This window comes from Melanotaenia boesemani, chromosome 14 (genome assembly GCF_017639745.1).
Source record: "Melanotaenia boesemani isolate fMelBoe1 chromosome 14, fMelBoe1.pri, whole genome shotgun sequence".
Taxonomy (NCBI): domain Eukaryota; kingdom Metazoa; phylum Chordata; class Actinopteri; order Atheriniformes; family Melanotaeniidae; genus Melanotaenia; species Melanotaenia boesemani.
The window spans coordinates 9,614,343-9,637,086 of NC_055695.1; the positions used below are offsets into that span (position 1 = coordinate 9,614,343).

The 22,744-nt window shown below is 35.5% G+C and overlaps 1 protein-coding gene across 11 annotated transcripts; it reads left to right on the forward strand.

Annotated features, from left to right (window-relative positions):
- The first annotated feature begins 4,303 nt into the window (after positions 1–4,303).
- On the forward strand, positions 4,304–22,630 carry ptprc (protein tyrosine phosphatase receptor type C). 11 transcript variants are annotated; one of them, XM_042006380.1, is made up of 33 exons: positions 4,304–4,617; positions 9,471–9,485; positions 10,018–10,164; positions 10,329–10,472; positions 10,845–10,982; positions 11,160–11,276; positions 11,466–11,510; positions 11,724–11,975; positions 12,066–12,293; positions 12,386–12,499; positions 12,779–12,910; positions 13,021–13,179; positions 13,751–13,888; positions 14,163–14,362; positions 14,451–14,511; positions 14,659–14,767; positions 14,905–14,942; positions 15,490–15,599; positions 15,850–15,940; positions 16,238–16,314; positions 16,478–16,514; positions 16,599–16,696; positions 16,906–17,031; positions 17,196–17,353; positions 17,717–17,852; positions 18,527–18,676; positions 19,021–19,111; positions 19,232–19,368; positions 19,606–19,740; positions 19,844–19,966; positions 20,057–20,214; positions 20,978–21,113; positions 21,778–22,630. In XM_042006380.1, the coding sequence occupies exons 1-33, from the start codon at positions 4,554–4,556 to the stop codon at positions 22,102–22,104; spliced, it is 4,191 nt and encodes a 1,396-aa protein (XP_041862314.1). In that variant the 5' UTR covers positions 4,304–4,553; the 3' UTR covers positions 22,105–22,630. The 11 variants fall into 11 exon arrangements, with proteins under 11 accessions (XP_041862314.1, XP_041862315.1, XP_041862316.1 ...); XM_042006381.1 differs by having other exon boundaries at positions 11,469–11,510; XM_042006382.1 differs by lacking the exon at positions 10,845–10,982 and having other exon boundaries at positions 11,145–11,276.
- Positions 22,631–22,744: the final 114 nt, after the last annotated feature.

Genomic DNA, 22,744 nt, shown 5'->3' on the forward strand with positions numbered 1-22,744 from the left:
TTCATTCATTCATTCGTTCCTTTGGACAACAATGATAGGAGTAAATATTTGTTAACGCATGATTGAGATGACAGTTAATGATATAGTAACAAAATTAAAATGGTCTAAATTTGAAACAGTAATGAGCTAACAAACACCTACTTTTGATATTACACATGCAAACCAAGTGGTAGAGATGGTTTGGGCAGGTTTATTTTCTCAAATGTAATAACATTCATTATAATCACTGAAAATATGTTCTAGTTAACAGTAAAGCAGGCCATTAAAGGGTTAAAATGCCACATATAAAACATACATGTGCCATTCACAGCACAAAACCTGAGCCCCAATAATCACAACCAATGAATCAAAATAGTATTTTTTTGCTAAAGAAAGTAAGACAAGACCAAGTTTAACCATAAATCATCTTTTGCTAACTCTTAGCATACATTTGCATTAGGTCCATTATCTGGTTTATGCTGCCAAAAAAAAAAAACCCAAAACCTTTAAGTCACATTTGAAGTGCTCAAAACAGCAGGCAGACATTGATTTGAAGAAAGATGATACCTGAAACTCTTAACCCACATACAAAGCGTAGGTGCACCGTGCAGAGTGGAGGAAAAACTGTGTGCATCAGGGTGTAGCACATCCACACATCGTTTGCAATCCATTTTTATCTCACCTCCCTGTGGTCACAGCTGTGACTGCAGAGAGGAACTGACAGCATACATTTCAGTAGGTAGTCTCTGGCCTTCTCCCTCTTATGTCTCTACTTCTTTTGTACAGAGTCTCAGAAATCTGTATTGATGAGGAGTGGCGATGACAAAATGCAGAGGGAAAGGATACTAGAGAAGAAGAAGCTAATTTGAATAAAATAATTAAAAAAAACAAACAGATTTAGCACCTACATATTAAAACATGAAGAAAAAATAAATTGGGGAAGGTTTGACATAGTTTCTTATTCAAACCACACCTCCTTCCTCAACCCCAACATAAACATTCAGGGCTTAGAATAGAGACCAGACACACTTTTACTGAACATGTTAATCCTCATTGCACAGTTTCTGGAAATCAGTGAAACCAACCAACCCTCACTTGGTTTATTATCACTGTATGACACTTCCTTATCGAATATGGAGACAGTTTCAATGGCATGTTTAGGTTAAAAAAATTTCCTTCATTGCAAATAAACCAGGATATGCTGTATTTTGGTTATAGCTGCATTATGGGTTGATAAAGATTACGGTGATTATGTGTTAGCATCTGAATGTGTTCTTCACCACTAAAGGAAACACTTGTGGTATTTCTTTTGTCAATCAACACTAACAAAAATATAGATAAGGCCGATTAAGGGACTTAATATCTTAAAACATTGTCTCTTTGCATTGAGGTATTCTGAGAACACTTCATAGTTTCTATCTGCAAACTAATTCTCATGTAAAATGGTCTTATTTACCAGACTGGGCCTTGTGGTCAGCAAAATGTGGTTAAATGTGTTCACAGTCAGACTTTTTTTTAATCACTATACTCCTCCCATTTTGGTTGCAGTGTGTGTAGTTGTTTCTAATGGTGAAATAACAGAGTTTCATGAAGAATTTCCCACTATTGTAAAAAATCCAGGTGCAGGAACAGTCCCAGAAAAGCACTTATGCTTTGTAGCTCCAGCTGTTCCGGTGTATGTAGGTTAGGGGTTTCTCTCATATTTTTTTCTACCTTTTTAAGAATAAATGTGCACCCCTGTTGACAGAAATGTACCCTGATGTTCTTGTAGAGTGTAGTCTTGCAGAAGGGTGGGAGATTAAAAAGTAAAACAAACATCAGTCCATACTGATACATCACTACAGCGATCAATGAGACAACAGCATTACTGATCCAAAAGGAAAAACATTTATCAAACATTGATACAGTTATCATTTGTTAGACACATTTAAGAAAGAAAATGTAGAATTGTTTACATTTGCTTTGTTCTAAACAACCAACATTTCATATTTAAATTGACAAGTAAAATGCCGGCCTGATGGTGTGTAATTATAATGAAGTCAGACTGCACTTCCTTTGTTATGAGCTGGAAAAATATACACTGTTAACTTTCATACTATATCTTTTTTGAATTTATACAAAAAAGAAATGTATTCTTTTAGTTTTCTTTTACATTTTAAAGCTCAATACGATGTAGGGCTGCACCGTTGCCTCGCTGTAAGAAAGCTCCTGAATGGTATCGCGGCTGCTGGGCCTTTCTGTGTGGAGTTTGCATGTTCTCACTGTGCATATGTCGGTTCTCTCTGGGCACTTCCTACCACATACCAGAAACATGCATGTTAGCTTGGTTGCTCACCGCTGCCAAAAGCTCACACTGTTTCTAACTTTTTTTCACTTTTCATGTCTATACAAGGTCACCTTGAGGCAGAAAAATATGTTAATGCTGCTCTGGCGAAAGAAGCATATTTTATTCTCATTTCCGAGATTTCTGCTAATGGCAACTTTAAACCCAGTCCCAGTTTGGCAGTGAAAAATACAAAGTAGTTTACTGACTCTGTCCAGTGACTAAGTCATGTGATGTCTGTTTTTTAATTTGTGTCTGGGCTGTTTAAAGGCAGTAAGAACCCCAAATAAACTACGCAACAGTGTGCATTGTTTAATGTGATTCAAACTAAAGAAACATTCTTATTTAACATAATTTGTATTTAGGGTAATTATAAAAACTTTTTTCTAGTATTATTTAATTTAATTTCACTTCCTCCATTAATAATTAAATAGTAAACAAAGCATCCAGATTTTAGGGTTAGTTAGTCACAGGATGATGACCACTTTCTCTATGAGTAAAACACTTGTTCACTTCCTGATTTAAAATCCAAAGCGACTACGTTTCACTTGCTGGCTAAATTAGCTGGAACTTAAAGTCTGACATGTAATCATGACATTTATAATCCACAGCTGGAAGGAAACCCATGCTGCTGTGAGACAGTAGTCTTAATCAATGTGTTTTACTTTAAAACACTCATCTCTGAGATCATTTTACCTTCACATTTAAAGACAGTTACAGTCCTGTCAATTGTTATTACTTAAACACAATTGCATAAGACAGCTAAATAATTGTGACAATCGTCTGTTAGGTTGCAGGAAGATGATGTTGCTTTCTCAAGAGCCACTTCCTGATTACAAGAATCTGTATTTTCAAAAGTGGAAATAGCCTGTGTCTATAGGTCTAATAGGAAATCCTAAATTTAGATTTTATTTCACAAGAATCTCTTTGTGACAGCCTATTGGGTTTCGTTACACAGAATTTTTGACAAAGATAAAAAAAAAAATCTTTCATTTTTTTCTTTTCAAAATAAAGACATTATTAAAGTGTGACAAGAAGTGTTCTGATGTAATATCCTGCTACCATGCAGTCATGTTTATAAACATGGCAGAATCAAGTAAGACCTCTGCCAGTTCAGTACCAATTATCCCAAAAGGGAGCCTGCTTAGCTCCGTGTATAGTGCATATAACTGTATGAAGTAGCTGCATTTTAGTAGGATTCACCACCTGGTGTGTGAATCTCACTCCCCAGAGATGTTTCATTATTATTTATTTATTTATTTATTTATTTATTTATTTATTTATTTATCTCCTTCCTCTTCATCCCCCATTGTTTTGTGTGTGCAAACAGAAGTACAGAGTTTTGGGCTCCAAGGTAGAGTGTGATAGATAAATAAGATCAATAGCTTTGAAAAGTTTTTGAAATGTCATTCACACCAAACAAATAGCAGAAATGAAGATGTTCAGCTCTGGAGCTGGTGTCCACATGTTTGCTCTCTTCGCAACGAGATCAGGAAATCAAAAGAGAAAGGAAAGTGTAAGAAAGGAAGGGCTGCAACTTGCACATCACACTGGTAGCTGTTGATGAGCACATGGGCGAGCAGTTATGGTACTTTAAGCTTGAGCGCAGGGAGGAGTCACTGAGAGGGAAGAAGGTCTCGAAGAAGTTTCACTACTGTTTCTGATACGGGGTCTTATCTTAATATTTAAATAGAAATTAGTCAGAGCTGACTTTGACCTGAAGGCCTTCACCATTTACTTTCTTTTTCTTTGTTTGTCTGTTGTCAGAGGGATATCCAGTGGATTTGATGTTTCATCATGTATTAAAAATGTTTTTAAGGATAAAAAGTCAATAAAAGAAAATGCTGCTCCCTAAAGTGGAATATTATCTCTTTTTCATGAGCCAAAGGGTTTCACACTTATGCAAAAGCAAGTAAAGATCAGACAAGAGAAGACTTCCTGTTCTTGGTGGCGTAGCTGAAATGAAACTTCCTGTCATCAAGTGTGAAGGTGAAGGCAGGCACTCTTGCTGTACAACATCATTGCATGTCATGAAACCAGAGGCAAGTAGGGTTTTGTAGATTTTGAAGAGCAAGTCCAGGAAGTCGCGCCAAATGATATGAGAGAAACGCAGCTTGAAATAAGGCAACATTTTGACTTTTAGTTAGGGATTGGAAGTACATCTCCAGTTTTGTGACCGACTATCTGTTTGTTGGTCCTCACTTGGACTGCCCTGCCTGGTGTGTTGCCGCACACACCCTAACTCCTAGACATGGCAGGTCTCCTTGGGCTCAAGGTCGTGCTGCTTTGGGCTGGGATCATCTGTCTGGCCAACTGTAAGTAATCTTCTTAAAAGTTAACAGTGAAGTTTTCTGCATGAGGAGAGTGTAGAGAGGAAGTGGTGTTTTACAATATCTCCTTTTGTCTAACTTGCAGAAAGTTGAAAAAAAGTGTTTGATTTATGTAAAAAAATGAGGTGATGATTTGTAGCCCCTTAAGTGTTTTTGAAGTTGTTGCAGACTGCTGTTGAGCGTGTGATCGTGTTTATGAGAATAGGTGAATTATTTTCCATCTGTGAGATAGAGACATAGATCTGTCAGCAGACGAGCTTGACAATATTTCTTCTTCCTTTTTTTTTTAAGTGGAAAACATCACCACAAAAAATGTAATCATTTAAACTGAGGGCAGAAATGACAAGCTACAGTATGTAAAGCCTTTGACTTATGTGTGTGCGTTTGTGCTACTTCACGTTTCTTAAATTTTCCAAATTGGAGAACAGCAGACAGTACAGCACACGCCTGTGATGTGAGAAGCTGAAAAGTGACAGGTTTTGCGAGCCCCTTTGGCAAAATAAAAAAAAAAAATACTTCTGTTCAATCAAAGACTGCAGTTAATAAGAAGAAGCTGTTTAAAACGTGGTTTTTATTCGTGTACAACAAAGCCATGGGGATTTTTGCAATCATGTTTCTGTTCTGCTTTGACATCGTGTGTGTGTGTGTGATAGTGTAAGTGTGTATGTGCGTGTGGAGGATGAAGCGTGGGGGATATGTTTGTCAGAGATGAGACAAGTTTTTGGGGTGTGTCCCTGCAAGCTTTTCACTTCAACCTTTGTGATGTGGGTGTTGCATTAAGGTAATCATTCAAAGGTGTGTGTGTGTGTGTGTGTGTTCATGCAGTAGGTGTGCAGACTCACCCTGCAGCCTCCAGCATCACTCAACCCATCAAACGTTTCTTTGCCATTTTTAACAAGAGATCCACACATGAGCTGAAAAACATGCTCCACTCTTTAATTTCTTCATCTTCAGTAGGGTCAGCGTTAGTTTCTAACACGTTGTTTTACAGCCAAAGTGTGTTACAGATAAGTCATTGTAGTACACAGAAACTTATCCTCACTTTACTGTTCATCAGCCCGTTATTTCACTCATTAAAATGAAACATTTGGTGAAAAGAAAATCAGTAAACTACCAGTGAATTTTATTGTACTTTACCTATTTTACTGTAGTTTATGTGCACATTTATAAAATTGGACATGTGAACAAAGTAGACACCCATTATCCAAACTTCACTAATAAAAAACAATAAATAAATAAAACACAAAAAATTGGGGGTTGAAGAACTAACAAATCTGGTTATTTGCTACAAAAGTTAGTTATTTCCTAAATATAAATTATTAGTCCGTATTTTGACTAATTTCCCATTAGTAATACAGATTATTTTATTTTTTTGGTTGACTAGTAGTTAAGTTAATAATTATTATTAATAACCATTTTTAGGGGGTAAAAACTTCCTGTTAAATGTTCAATCAGATAAGAAAATTGACCAAAAATTGTTCTTGTTTATTTCCAACAAAATTAGGATCTAATTAAGATCATGTAGGCACCAGTCTCTGTTAACCCGGCAACTTGTGCACCATTCAGCATGCGTCTTGCTGTAGCTGCAGCAGGACAGAGCTGTGACCACTTCCGTGTTCCATTCTGAGTTGCCTTCATTTCCTGGCAGAGCAGCGCTGAGCAGAACAGGCAGAAAGGCAGGCTCTAAATAAATAACTTGAGAATCCGTGACAGAAAAAAAAGAAAAAAAAGGAGAAGTGTTTAAAATGAAGAAGTGAGGTCAGAAATGTATAAGCATGATTATAGCAGTTCCTGGTGGGGGGTGGAGGGTGGGGTTCTCAAAGCAGGGGACATTGTTCTGTGGTAAATGCAAAAAAAAAAAAAAAAAAAGCAAAGACAAATAAAAAAAAAATGCAAAAATATAGCTAGGTTTTAAAAAGCACACAGATGGAGAACACTGATAAGCAGAAAACGAAAGTTTCAGAAACCGATCCACGTTTTTTTTTATCAGTGTTAAACAAAATAATAACGAACTAAACACACTCGGGACTTTTAGCATTTTAGCTACGGTTATAAGTTTTAGTGAATTTACTTTTTTTTTCTTTGTTTGCTCCTTCCTCTTCTGGTTTTAGTCTTCCTCAGCTTCTACTGCGCTCTCTGCTTCAGATGAGAAGATTCTTGTCAAATTTAGCTTTGTGTTAACTGTGAATGTCACACCTTCATTTCACACATTGCCCTGAAGAGAGCAAAACCAAATGTACCCAGAAGATGCCTAGAAAGAAAGAAAGAAAGAAAGAAAGAAAGAAAGAAAGAAAGAGGGACACATTTTTTTCTTTAACTAATTTATAACCAGCAACTCCTTTTTACATGTGGCCACATAACAAATTTAATGAAACAATTCTTAATTAATTGTAAACTGTTTAATAAAAACAGTTAAGAAGAAATCAGGAATGTCCTGATTATTAATTAATCTGTATAAAATACTTTCTTAAATAATCTTAATGGTGTATAATATAGATCATAATGATTTATCAGAAACAAAACTTAAACATACTGATCATAATTTTCATAGTTGTTTTTAAGCTGATGTTGAAGCAGCCCTATTTTTATTATTCATTTAGTCATTATTTAACATTTTTACGAAGTAATAGTTATTACTAAGTTGTACCTCATTACACAAATGATCACTCACCCTTTTAAGTGTCTGCTTAAGCAAACTGGTACATTCTTAATGAGTGTCTATCTATTAGTTAAATATTATTAATAAATGCTTGAAACATTTAATTGCTAGTTTTATTTAGTGTGAATAATTACCAAGCAGAAGATTCAACTCTATAATTAATCCTCCAAGTTTCCTTTTTTGTCATTTTCTAGACAGTACTGTTGTTATGTCGTATGTTACACATGCTGCACACACTTTAGATTAGGGAATCATGAACAAATATGTGTCTGATTATAAAAAGATTCAGGCCCCACCAACTACCCAGCTCTATAAAAAGATATTAAGCAATCATAAGACAATGATGAAGCAATGAGCGGCTGCTGAGTAAAAAGAAAATTTACAACTTTGCATTTTTGCACAAGTTTGCAAACACAGTGAACAGCAAGCAAGTATTCATTAAGACAAATGTTTTTAATGGGTGTCATGTGTTAACTGAAGGTATGAACACAGTTATTAGACTGTAAACTGGACTAATGTGGTTTTAATTAGATTTTAGTTTGACTACAATGAACTGAATGAGAGTGTATTTGTAAAGGTGCCTTGAGATGGCTTTGTTGTAAACTGGTGCTATACAAATAAAATTTTATTGAACTGCATTAAATTGAATTGACCTAGTTAATGACTCATCAATGAAGCAGTCAGTATAATTAATTAAGATAAAATCATCAGCTAATTATTACCTGATGATCATTTATAAGATTAGTCTTTTCTGGTAGTCTAAATATATATGTATATGTATATATATATATATATATATATATATATATATATATATATATATATATAAACTCCTCCATTCATGGGTCAGTGTAGTGTAGTTCCTCGCTTGTGTCTTAACTAAAAATAAAACTCAAACATTTGTGTCACTAGTTTTTAAGGCAAGGCAAGGCAAGGCAGTTTATTTGTATAGCACATTTCATGTACAGGACAATTCAAAGTGCTTTACATAAAACAAAGACATTACAGATATTTAGAATAGTAAAAGGGATCAACACATAATCACAATAAAATAATAAATTACATTAAAATGATTAAAAGCAAGATAAGTTAAAAAAAGTTACCGTGCAGATTTCATGCATAGGCACATGAGAAAAGAAATGTTTTTAACCTGGATTTAAAAATGTCTACAGTTGGGGAAAGTTTAATCTCCACTGGCAGTTTGTTCCATTTGTTTGCAGTATAACAGCTAAATGCTGCTTCTCCATGTTTAGTCTGGACTCTGGTCTGGACTAGTTGACCAGAGTCTTTGGATCTAAGAGCTCTGCTAGGTTTATATTCTCTGAACATATCACAGATGTATTCTGGGCCTAAACCATTCTGGGATTTGTAAACAAGCAGAAGGGTTTTAAAATCTATTCTGTGACGGACTGGAAGCCAGTGTAAAGATTTCAAAACTGGTGTGATGTGTTCAGATCTCTTAGTCCTGGTTAAAACTCTAGCAGCAGCGTTTAAGTGTTACTGGGCTCTCTTGACTGAAATATTTACACTCTAAAATTATCCATCAGTAGCTCTGACAATTCATATCAATCCATACGAAACTACTAACCGACACGATGAGTTTGAAGAGGGCTGCGAACTGTCGCTGCAGCGAGCATGCATCTCTGCTCGATACTGCAAAACAAGAACGCACCAAACCACATCCTGACACTCATCGGCTGACTATCCCTGAGCACCTCATTGTTTGGTGCTCATTGCTTCTATTTAAAGGATAAAATATGAGCTTATTTGCAGTACATGAATGGGGTCACACATGGATAAAATTCAATTTAAATCTATTTTCATTCTACTTAATAAACATGATGAAATTATGTAGTATTAGAACAAAAAATCTAAGGTATAATAAAACTAGATACAGCATAAATTTGATTTAAATTAAAATATTTGGAGACTTCTTTAGTGTTTCCTGGATTTGAAGTCTTTGTACATGAAGCAGTGATAAGGCCAAAGTAAAACCAGTTCTGTATGTGTGTTTTAGTGCAAGGCAGGAAATGGTGGTTTGCCTACTGAAATAGCAAATGTGGTTTTATGTCACATTGTCATGGTAACCAGGTTGCACAGCACTGTCTATATATTTGATCCAATATGTGGTTTTCTGAAAAGAAAAAAACTTTTCTTTTTTTCTCTTTTGTATTTTCAGGTGCTGATAACAAAAGTGAGTAATCATTACATCAATCTTCATATATTATATCTTCATATATTATAATATTATGCTAAATCATCACATTGTCAAAGTAATGATGCTTCCAGTAGCGCTTTAATGTATTATTCAGAATAACACTTTTTTATATATTTGCAGGTAAAGCCAACAGTTGAACATTTTAAATCAATCGAATAAATTGAATCAATAAGATTATTAATGAATATCATTAATAATCTTAGCAATCTCAATCAAGGTTTTAATTACAAAAATGACATATTAAAACCAAACTAAAATACCAACAACTAAAATACCAAAGTCTGCTTAAACACTCAGAAATGAGAATGACTTAAAATGAAATGCTGCTAAATTCATTCTTTTTTTTTAAATTTTCATTTCAACATAAGAAGTAATCATGCTGTTTTCTTTATGAACATCAAGCCGGACACTGGTTACTCCCCTAAATTTGTTCAAACAGTGTAGATCTATAATCTCTTGTCATTTTTTTCCTTTTTAAAAGATTATTTACTCTTTTTATGGAATACAGATGAGTCAGCCCCCTCACCTACACGCACTGTGGCAACAACAATTGCCACAGCTTCAATCACCACAGTTGTCCCCAGTTCTTCACTCACCTTGTCACCCCCCACCTCAAACACCTCATTTCAGACAAAGCTTTCAACCACCATAACTGGTAATGTATTCAGTTTCAGACTCCAGTTTTATGAGGTAAATTGGTTCTACATTTAGTATGATGGAAATATACAATGTTGGTTAAACCTCATATCAAGTTAAAAAAAATATAAGTTGAAGCTTTTCAGCCTGAAGATGACCTCCAGCATGCTTTGCATCCTACAGGCATCCTCCCTACAAGCACCTCAGATCTGAGCTTACCTGCATCCACTTCACCCAGCACACCTTCTATCCCTCAGACAAACACCCAGAACCAGGCCGCTCCTACACTCAACAACCCCAACACCACAAAGGCAGATAGCGCCGCAGGTTGGAATTTCCTCCATTATTTTGTGGGATTGTGGTAAGAACGTATCATTAGTTTAAGTATAGATGATGGACATCAGCTCTGCTGAGGCACAAGCTGAGAACAGATCACTGGTATCCATGTTGAACAGGTGACGACTTCATCAAGATGAACACTGTTATTACTCCACTGGATCTAAAATTGTGTCCAGTATATGTTTATAACCTCTTTTTTTTAAATGTGTGAGAAATGTAAAGTTTTGGAAGGAGAAGTGGTCTAGCTAACAAGAAGAAAAGATTGTTTTATTGTTAAAGGGAAAGTTCTACATGTAAGATCTTCCAGTGCTGCCACAACTATGTACATATTTATTTATTTACTCTTTCTATGGAATACAGATGAGTCAGCCACCTCACCCTCACTCACTGAGGCAACATCGAATGCCACAGCTTCAGATACCAAAGCTGTCCGCAATTCTTCACTCACCTCGTCACCCTCCACCTCAAATACCAAAAACCATTCTTCCACCATAACTGGTAATGAATTCAGTTTCAGACTCCAGTTTTATGAGGTAAATTGGTTCTACATTTAGTATGATGGAAGGATACAATGTTGGTTAAGACTCATATTAAGTTAAATAGATGGAAGGGAAGTTTTTCTACCTGCAGATGACCTCCAGCATGCTCTCTAACTTACAGTCATTCCTGCTTCAGATACCTCAGATCAGAGCTTACCCGCACCCACCTCCTCCACCACAAGTGTTGTCCCTCAGAACCAGACTACTACTCCACTCAAACAGTCCAACACCACAGTGGCAGCTCCGACCACAGGTTGGAATTTCTCTGTTATTTTATGGGATGGTGATGAGAACATGTCATTAAGAAGAGTAGATGATGGACATTAATGCTGCTGAGGGACGAGCTAAGAAACCATCACATACTCGTAAGAGGGTTTTAAAAAAAGTATTTAAGTAAATAATCAAGTTTAAATGTTTTTCTTTTATACTTTAATCACTGAAGCAGGCAATCAAACAACTGCTGGACCATCCCCAACATCTCCACAGTGTAAGTGTTAGTTTAAATATTATGTTTTATAAATGGTTGCAGTAAATGTGTCCATCCTGTGTTTCTCTCTCTTTACAATCAAAGTATATTTACAGTAAATGTACAAAATATTTTTTTTATCTTCAGTGTCAATATGAACAAACTTTCAGATTAGAAATTTAATCAGCAAATTTATTTTAATTGACTTAAAGATTTTGTTGATTTTCTGTGCAGGTTTTTACCAAGTTCAACTCATCCCGGGTGGCTTCTTGATCAACATGACGAATTCTCCCGCTGGAAACTACAATATTACCATTACTGAAAACAACCAAACAGTGAAACAAGAAAATGTTTTTGTCTCCAATGAAACCTCAACACATGAAATCAAACATCTGAAGCCCTGTACTGAATATGAGCACAGCGTTGTCCGTGCTGATAGACAAATAACCTGCAACAGCGATGCAAATAAAGCTAAAACACAATGGAGTAAGTACAAATACTTTTGTATTTGAATTTATTTTAATTGTTTACAAAGATTGTAAAAATATATAATATGTGCATTATTTGTGTTTTCAGATGATGATATTAAAGAAATCAGCAACACTTCTGGATATGTTTGTTACCAAAGCGCCTGGAACCTCGACTCTTCAGTGTCAACACCAAAAAATCATCGATATGAACAAAGAGAAGATGGAAAATTCTGTTTCAAACTTGCTGATGAGGATTTTTGCTCAGATTTTAACATAACCTTCACTCCAGAAAACTGTAATGTGACCTTTAATCGCACCAGATACATTTCTGTTGGTATGTGAGAAAACAGATAAATAGAACAAACTTTATTTTAAAGTTCACATCCTTTAGATCTGATTTCATCAAGTTTTGTTTGTTAATTTCAGATTTCATTGATCCAAATGCCATCGTTCAGCATGAACCCACAGGACTTCCTGCAAAAATAGAACCAAAGTTACTTTCAAACTGTAAAAACGTCATGGTGGATTACACCTGTTCAGGTAAGTTAAGACAAATAGAGACTTAACAGTAACTTTAGAAAAAGATGAACATCAGAGAAAAAGTGGACACTTAGAAAATCTGATGCTCATGAATTATAAGCAGCCTGATTAATATTTTGATGTTTAATAAGCATTATTTTCTATGTTCTCTCAGTTCAGTTTTATTCTCTAAATTAATTAACATTTTTATCTTATTCAAAATATTTCTGTTTATAAAAACTCAGATACAAACTGAGAAACAATTAATGAAGAAATTATTTCATCTTTCCGTTTCCTCAGAAAGTGGAAAAGTCAATCAGTTCATAAAACTTTCTGATGTGGAGCCCTTCACAAACTACACCTGTACTGGTCTGATCCAGCACAACAGTGTCTCCATAAAAACTCTGCGTCTCCAGTTTCAGACCATATGTGGTATGTTTATATTTACCTCAGTGAATTAATGATTTTATCATCACACTCTGAAATGACAGGAGTCACATGAACTGGATTAATTGTTACTGATGTCGGCTGTGTTCCAACAGATCTCACAATAACGGATAAAAAGGTTCATAGAACCAATACTTCCACTGAGCTGACATGGAAAACAACCAGTAACAACTGTAAAGGTTTTCCCCAAAACTTTACGAGGTTTAGTTATACTTCTTACTGCCCTAAGCCCCCTGGTACAGGACCATGCAAAAGTAAGTAAAATGGTTTAGATTCACTATATTTAAAGCTTTTATCTACAAATGTACTTTTGACTTTTTTTTTTAGATAAAATGTGTTAATATTTATTAGAGATGTGAAAATGTGGGCATTTGAATTTTAAGTGCACTTCTATCACGTTTTTAAGTCTGTGGAAGCATTTTATTTGACCTAAAACTAAACATAAAGATATGGGTCAAAACCCTGATGTTATAATGACTCAAATCTTGTTTTACATTTTTACTAAAACATAAATCAGTTACAATAAGTTTTTCCTCAGAACTGATGTGAAGCAGTTTCCTCTACAGAGACAGATGTGAACAGATTCTCAGTCTGCATGTCATGTAGTAGACAGTACATACGGACATTTTTACTATCAGGACCAGAACCAGCGGTCTACAGCAGATGTGACTCATGACGATCTGATGGAAACGTTCTTGACGTGTAATTTTACAAACAATCCTGCTGATGTTTATTTCTGCAACTTTAACTTGAGATTTAGAGATTTTTTTATCTGTGGTCTTTAAATAAGTCATAAAACAGTAAATATAAATGATGTATTTAAAGGTATCAAACCTGATGGAGGAAAGTGTGAACTTACTAGACTGAGTCCTTACACTGATTACACATGTGAAATCCAGCCCACCTACAACGACAGCAAAGTTTCCAAACCAGAGACATTTACCTGGAAAACTGAGCCTGGAAGTAAGTGAACAAAAACATATTCAGGGAAAATTTACAAACACATTATAATGAAAATATTTCACACGTACAGTTTCCATTGTGTGATTGTTCAGATAAATTTAATCATTTTACTCTGAATTTATATGAAACTGTGTTGGAATTACAGATGAATGTATCTCTGTTTGCTTTCCACTTTTTGTTTATAATCAGGTGTATGTTAGTCAAGATATTTAATTAAACTTTATTTTATATATATTTTTTTTAATTGCCTTTTTTTTTTTTTTTTTTTTTACAGCACCAGAAACTGTCACAATCCGCGAAGTGTCTAATCCAGAGAATAATGTGATCAAAATATCCTGTACTCATAACACCAAAAAATTTTATGGACCTAAACATGAATACATAGCACATCTTGTTGGTGGCAGCACAAAAAATGAAACATCATGTGATTTTGAATTCAAAGACCTGAGTTACCTTAAAACCTACACACTGGAGGTTTGTATAATAATATTTTAGTTTGACAAGAACATTAAAACTTTAAACTAAATCCTGTGATTCCTAAAGAGACATTCTCTCTGTCTAGGTGGTTGCTTTCAATGGAGTGTTAAAGAGCAAACCTGTAACAAAACAAGTTCACACTCGTTGTACGTACTGTCTTATTTACTGATTCAGTGTGTTTATAATATCCTATTTACTCACATTATCTATATACACAGATTACAGATTTTCTTTGTCATAAAATTGTTTTTTTTTTTCATTTTCTTAAATGTTTGTTTTTAACAACTTTTCAGATAATGACAAAGCTGTCATTGGGTTTCTGGTCTTCCTCATCATCCTCACCTCTGTGGCTCTTCTTGTGGTCGTCTACAAGATCTACATTTTAAGAAGCAGAAAGTCCCAGTAAGGATCTTTCTTCTCACTATGTTAGCTCCACCTGACAGATTTCTCATCTTTGTCTGTTGAGAAAACCTTTTAATTCTATTTTATCTTATTTAATCTAAAATCCTTTGAAATCTGTCTTTACTATTTTTTTTCAGTGACCAGAATGAAAACTTGAGGCTTATTGACAGAGGAAGTGAGTAGAATTTTACATTTCTCTCTTTTCTATATCTTTTACTTTTCATGATACATATCATGCTTTGCTGATACTGCATTCATCACTTTATCTCATATATGCAATAAGGTCTATATATATGCAACATGTTGCTAGACCTACTCACTCTACTGTTCTCCAACCCTTTAACCACAGTGTTACTTTACCCAATCTTAAGTGTAGTTGATATTTTGATTGATACTTAACAAATTAGTATTTTACTGAACAGAAATTATTAAAAGTGTGATACTGAAACAGCAAATACAACTCTGATAAACATTAGATATGAGGAATAAGAGGGTGGGCTCATGGAGGGAGTGTGTATCTGCAGCATCTCTGCTGAATGTGGAAGGATTTTGTTTTTATCAGGCACAGCAAACTGAAGCAGATTCCCCTTTTTGGTCTTTAGTTATCTCCATAGTGACCCATTGCTTAACTACACCCTGAAACTACACATATGACGAGTATAAATTGAGAAATGGCAGAATTTTGTGTTCGTGTTTGAATGACTCTTTTGTTGCTGCGGTAGGTGATGAAGATAATCTACTGCTCGTTGAGCCGATTTCATCAGAGGTGCTGCTGGAAACTTACAAGAGGAAACTTGCTGATGAAGCGAGACTTTTCCTGGCTGAGTTTCAGGTATCAACACTAGTTTTTATTGGGATTTATTACCATTTCTATCAATAGAATTTTTGTTTATTTATTCTATTTAATCAGATGGTTTTTCAGTCATGGGGCTTATAGGAAACATGCAAGGCTGGACTTATAGGAGGAATATAGGAATTGTATAGGAGGTTTGATGTTTGGTCCGTTTTAGAGTAGAAAGAAAGACTGGGTGGGTGGGGGTGGGAGGTTATCCTGTTTTTAAAAAGTAAATTTTTGCTTACAGAGTATCCCCAGAATTTTCTCAAGATACACAGTGAAAGAGGCCAAAAAGGCTTGCAATGGCCCCAAAAACCGCTACGTGGACATCCTGCCATGTGAGTGTGCCAAATGAAAACTCCAATCAGATACGTGTGACTGTTAAAATAAATCTATAAACCCTTAGTTACATCATTAATTTGTGATCCTGTGAGGCAAATTGTCTCAACTAAATTAATCTTATAGTCATTAATCTTTCATATCATATATACTGTAGATTATATTTTGATATTTATGTAAATTACCATTTAAACCAAATAACAATCAAAGGGATTCATGGGTGAATTTTCAGATATTTTTATTTTTATTTTTTTTAAGTTGCCCTCTGTTTGCCTTTTATATTTCCCCTCAACTAGATGATTATAACCGCGTCCAGCTGACCACAGGAAATGGAGATGCGGGATGTGACTACATCAACGGCAGCTTCATTGATGTAAGATTTGATCACAGCTGTTTTTATGGCTGTTGCTGTGGTCATAAAAATTAAAAATACACCATTCATGTTCATTTATACATAGAAATAAAAAAGTAAATCCATGTCTTGTGTTTCATGACTAAATACATCTAAATGAAGGTTATCATTCTTCTTCCTGCAGGGATACAAGGAACCAAAGAAGTACATTGCAGCTCAAGGTAAAGTCACATTTTTTTAATTCTTTACACCCTTAGTGTATTTTCATATGAACATGCATACTGTATATGCTGTGTATGTTGTAGGGCCAAAGGATGAAACTGTGAGTGACTTCTGGAGGATGGTCTGGGAGCAGCAGTCCTCTATTATCGTCATGGTGACACGTTGTGAGGAAGGAAACAGGGTAAAAAAAAAAAAGGAAACAAAACATTGGTTTTCAAACAGCACTTCACTTTACACTTGTGTGTAAGCTTGTACACTTTCACACACTGTTGTCTTTTTTCTTTGCTGTTTTCATCTGCTGTTATCAACATCACACTTGATTGTCTTTTTTTTAGTTCTTACTCTAACTGTGTCATGTATTATTGTCTCTTCTGTATCGTGTCTTTACAGGTCAAGTGTGCGCAGTACTGGCCCTCTCCGGAACGGGAGACTGAAATTTTCGAGGAGTTCATAGTGAAGCTAACCTCAGAGGACCACTGCCCAGATTACACCATCCGCCATCTGACCCTGACTAACGTGAGGCTGCATCTAAACTCTAATACAAAGAAAACTTGTGCTTTCACTGCAGCCAACATACACAAGACTGATATTAACAGATGTGTTTAACAGTTTGTACATTATATCATTAGCGTTTGAATCCTCTGTGTTTTATGTGTGTGTATGTGTGTGACTACCTGCAGAAGAGGGAAAAGAATTCAGAGAGAGAAGTGACTCACATCCAGTTCATGAGCTGGCCAGACCATGGCGTCCCGGGAGAACCTCAACTCCTCCTGAAGCTGAGACGCCGCGTCAATGCTTTCAAGAACTTCTTCAGTGGTCCCATTGTTGTTCACTGCAGGCACGTAAAAGACCTCATTAAAGGGTCATCAAACAGTTTGTTACTGGGCTTGGGTATTTCCTTGCTTCCATTACCTCATTAGTTTACTGTTAAATCTGTACATTTGTTGATCTTCATATGTATTATCATCATACTGTATGTACTTTTGCTTCTTACATTATTGGTTTTCACTAAAACTAAAATTGGGAAAACGTCTGACTGAACCACTTCCTTTGTCATTACACCATTGGGATTGTTGACATAGATGATTACTTAGCTTAAAATGTTGATGAAGATAAAAACTAATTTAAAATACTACTACTACTAAATGCATGTGAAAGGACAGCATGATTTAAATATTGTCTGTCCCACTGTCTTACGCAGTGCTGGAGTCGGCAGGACAGGCACCTACATCGGCATCGATGCAATGATGGAGGGTCTGGAGGCAGAAGGCAGAGTGGATATTTACGGTTATGTGGTCAGACTCCGCAGACAGAGATGTCTCATGGTCCAAGTAGAGGTAAAATATGTGTGTGTCTGTGTGTGGGAATCCATGTTGAAGTAGCCGAGAATGATACAAGGAAAACAACTGCAGTTGTCAATAACTTTCGAAGAAAACCAACAGAAAGTCTCTCTAGATTAATATTGCGTCAAAGAAAAAGTGAATAAAGAAGCTACAGAAGAATATTTGTATAAACAAAGAGAATAAAATGTATTTTTTTTTAAAAAAAAGGGATTACACGTGTATAAAACATAGAAAAAAATCAAAATATTGACACCAGTGAATAAATTGATAAATTGTGCAAAAGATAGAATAGCAGAAGGCCACTTTACACATTTCTACAAAGTCTGTGTGACAGCTTCATATAATTTCTAGCCCTTCTTCTTCTATGTTTTGCTGTCATACATAAAAAAATATTAAAAACAATTAAAAACACCTTATCGCAGAGGGAAGTTTAAAAAAATTAGAAAAAGGAAAAAGTAAATAAAATTGATAAAAGTGAAAAGACAAAAGGGAAATTGATTGTTTTGGTATAATAAATATCACAAATTCTTAGTGTTTCCTTCATTCAATTTAAGCAAAAAAACAGACAAGAAGCAAATAAACAGGTGAAGACTGCAGCTCAGTTTGCAGTTTGTATTTGGTGCAAATGGTTTTTGTGTATTGAGACAAGTTCTTATATCATCATGTAGGCCCAGTACATCCTGATCCACCAGGCCCTGCTGGAGTACAACCAGTTTGGAGAGACAGAGATTACTCTGGCTGAGCTGCACAGCACAATAAAAGAGCTCAAACAGAAGAACTCAGACAATGAGCCCACCTTAATGGAAGAAGAGTTTGAGGTACGGATCCCTTTTTTTTATTATTTTTAAAACATTTTTTCATCTGAAATGTGATGTTAGGTACTGAAGGAGCTCTTTTTAAATTAATCTATTACATCACAGTCAGCCAAACTGCTGATTTGCAGTTGAAGTAACAGTGTAATAGTCGGTGGGCATGCTCTGTTTCATGAAGATTATATTACTTTGTTATGTACAGTACCAGAAAACATCCATTTTGCATCTTTCACAATAATTAAACCTTGTAATCATTGTCTGTAACTATGTTTTGCTTCATTATTGTTTGTAAGATCATAATAACCAACTAAATATTTTTTAACAATGAAAGTCCTTGTGTCTCAATTCAGAGACTCCCCACCTTTAAAAACTGGAGGACATTCAACACGGGGATATCTGAGGAAAACAAGAACAAGAATCGATCTTCTTCTGTCATCCCGTGTAAGTTGCAGCTGCCTCCTGCTGTGCATACACTGTATTTATAATCACATGTTTATGAGATCAAGTCTGTATCTGTTCAATTTCACTCACATCTTAACAAACCAAACCTCCCATCCTCAGATGACTTCAACCGAGTGTTACTGAAGCTAGATGAAGGTCACAGTCAGGACAGCGACCCTGATGAGGATGAAGAGGACGAGTCATCAGATGAGGAGGATGAAGACTCCACTAAATACATCAATGCTTCCCACATTGATGTATAGCATTTTACTCACACTTTCAGCGTATCTATTAACTTGTCTCTGTATAGAAGTGTTGAGTGTTTTGTTCTATTTAATGCAAGACAAATTATAAGCCACATTTTATAGTGTAGGAGGTGTTATTAGATTCACTCTGAATAATTCCCAACGTGTAATTAAACACATTACAGGCTTTTTTTTTTTTTTTTTTGGACTGCATGTAACAATTAGATGGATGTTTTCTTGCCTACGCAGGGCTACTGGGGCCAGCGTGCCTTCATCGCAGCACAGACTCCACTGCCAGACACTACAGATGACTTCTGGCTGATGGTTTATCAGAAGAAAGCATCTGCTATCGTCATGCTTTCAGACAGCAGTGAGGGAGATAAAGTAAGCATGATGCTCCTAAAATTATGTTTACACATACTCATGGGATATACAGCGTAAATAATTTAGTTTTTTTGTGTGTGTGTGTCTGTCTTCTTGCTGACAGGATAGTGACTCTGTGTATTGGGATGCAAATAAGAAAACATTTGGAGACGTTGAGGTGGAAGTTACAAACAAAGAAACCTCAGCGACGTTCATCACTCGCAGCATGCTGATCCGTCATGTCAAGGTAACACAGAAGTGTCACATATTCCAGTGATATTGTTGGTTGATTTGAAAATTATAAGCCCTTGTAAGCCAATACCACCTCATTTAACAGAGGAAAGAGAGTCGGACGGTGGCACATTTCCAGTTTCTGAAGTGGGAAAACAAAGACCTGCCAGAAAAAAGCCAAGACTTCATAAATATGATCAAGGACATTAAGCACAACTATGGAGACCAAATACAGAGGAGCATGCCCGTTGTGGTCCACTGCACGTAAGACAACCTTATAGAACATGTACAATATTCTGATGAAAGCTTTAAAGGGACACTGTGCATTCAGAGAGAACAAATACATTTCATTAAAAATGGCTCACCTTTCAAAGCTCAATTTCAGGCTTGTCTTACCTCAATGAAGATACATCCTTCCCACCAACCTGAGATTCAGGGCAGAACTAAGCTTCCTGTTTCCACGTCATGGATTATTTTATAGTGCTTTTGCAGTAGCATCCCTTTTAGATATTTTCAGATTTCAATCCATGACGTTTGAAAAAATCAATCAAGGAACACCAAGGAATATAAATTAATTAACCATTTAACAATCATATAGCAAATATTTTACTAGAAATGCATTTAATTAATCAGAGTAGTACTCAGTGGTGGGTGAACAACATTGACTTTCTTCTGACTGAGCTAAATTAATTTGCTCAGTGTACACTGTAATATACAATATATTCACATGTGTGAGAAGAAATGTCAAATTAGTGGCACTGACCTATTATTAGGAAAAGTCTATATCTTATGACTTAATGAAATAAATATGTAGTTGATGAAAAAGGAATTCATTTTTAAAGTTGTACTATTTGTTCTGAACATTTTCATAGTACTCCAGGAATCAGGAAATTCTTGCGATTATTTACATTTATTTAAAAGTAAATTTGAGCAGATTAATTTATAAGTAATGTGAGAAAAATCCTTCAGCCCACTGTGACCTAAATGAGACAAGTAAGCTTTTTGTCTATGTGTGCTGTCTCCTCAGTAATGGTTCGTCACGTTCAGGGATCTTCTGTGCACTCTGGAACCTGCTGGACAGCGCAGAAACTGAGAAGCTGGTGGATGTTTTCCAAGTGGTCAAAACTCTACGCAAGGAGAGACAGGGAATGCTCTCTAGCCTGGTAACATACTTTCACAAATTTAAGCTCTAAAAGTCTTAGACGAGTCATTAAAAGATGAGCTTTTATTTTCTTCCCTTCATTATCGGTTTACTGTTTAAGCTGATACGTTCTAAAAGGAGATGCAGATGTCACATTACCAGTGCCTTCTTTGAATCCATGTTCAATGCCTTTGAATATAAAAAAAAAATCTTCTAAAGATGTCATTTTGAGGGGGAAAAAAAAGCAAAAAACTATTAAAAGTTTAAGACCAAACATGCACTAGTTCTTCTGCCACTAACATTAAATTATCAGTGACTCCTAGATTACTGCAGATTTTTTAATAATGTCCTAAACCTGCTAGATATAGTTCTAAAACAAACACAGACAACTTGTTCGTTGTGGGAAGTCCAAATGTATGTTAAGTGAGCAGTTACAGGAGCAGAATGACAACCTACTGTACAGAGGTCACATCAACAAGAAGGTCAAATTAATAAGACCTGTACAGTTGTCTAAGAAATGTTGTAGAAATAAGATAGTCAGTGTTTATCTATACAAACATTAATAACAGTCAACTAATTGTTGATTTCTGAATGGAGGTGTTGAAGGATTTCTTATAAAAGTTGAAGTAACATCATGTGTTTTGCTTCCTCATATATCTCATGTGTCTTTTTTGTGTTCTTACCAGGAACATTACCAGTTCTTATACAGCGCTCTGGAGGGTGCCTTCCCCGTCCAGAATGGGGAAGTAAAACAGGTACATGCTGCTGCAGCCGACAGAGTTCAGATAGTCAATGAAACCAAAGCAGAAGAGCAGCCTGTTGAGGTGAAGGCTGAGCAGCCGGCCAGCACTACCAGCACAGACCAGCAGGGGGCAGCAGAGCTCACTTCCCTGCTGGATGATGGCGGGGAGAAGGAGAAAAAAGAGGAGCCTAAAACAGAGTCCAGCGCTCCCTCTGATACAAAACCACTGGAGGACACCAGCAATGGTCCTGTTGTCACTGTGGAGATCTGAGACATTAATTCTGTCATTTCACGGTATTGAAATGTTGAGTTCAGTTTCATGCGTCTATAAATTACCTTACGAATGTACTGTCCCCAAAAAACTGTAAAACTTTAAGGCAGTGGGGGCTTTGTGAAAATTAGTTGAAAAGTGTAATCTCATATTTTTATCTCGTCACAAAAAATTATGAAATAAACTATAAGTTATAAACATTTAATATCATAATGTGTAGAGATGTTTTATGTAGGCCAAGTTTATCAGAATTGCTGTTGTCAAACTTTTGGACATGAATTTACTGTATAGTGAGTGAAATTTAAGAGTAAAGTTTAGACCATTTTAAAAAGTTTTTAAATCTGTAACCTCATATTTGCTTTAATTTAGTTTATATGTTTTTTTTTTGTTTGTTTTTTTTTTTTGTGCTACTACTGTACACACAAGCTTAAGTGTACATACAGCTGTTATATTGGAAAAATTTAGCTGTCAAGTTCAAAGTATGTGATGTGACATTGTATTTCTATTAAAATTATATGAGAAAATAGTTTTCAATATTCAGAGTACTTGCTTATTGTTATCATCTTTTTCAGGATGGGATTTGTCAAAAACAAATAAAAAAAAATGTTAAAACAATTGGAATTATTTCACATAAATTGTT

What these genes read in the sequence shown, in the direction of transcription:
- ptprc (XM_042006380.1), top strand. Translation starts at nt 4,554, where the DNA reads ATGGCAGGTCTCCTTGGGCTCAAGGTCGTGCTGCTTTGGGCTGGGATC. An exon ending in ACAGCAGTGAGGGAGATAAA is followed by an intron (nt 19,741 to 19,843) that starts GTAAGCATGATG and finishes TCTTGCTGACAG; the next exon opens with GATAGTGACTCTGTGTATTG. An exon ending in AGGGAATGCTCTCTAGCCTG is followed by an intron (nt 21,114 to 21,777) that starts GTAACATACTTT and finishes TGTTCTTACCAG; the next exon opens with GAACATTACCAGTTCTTATA.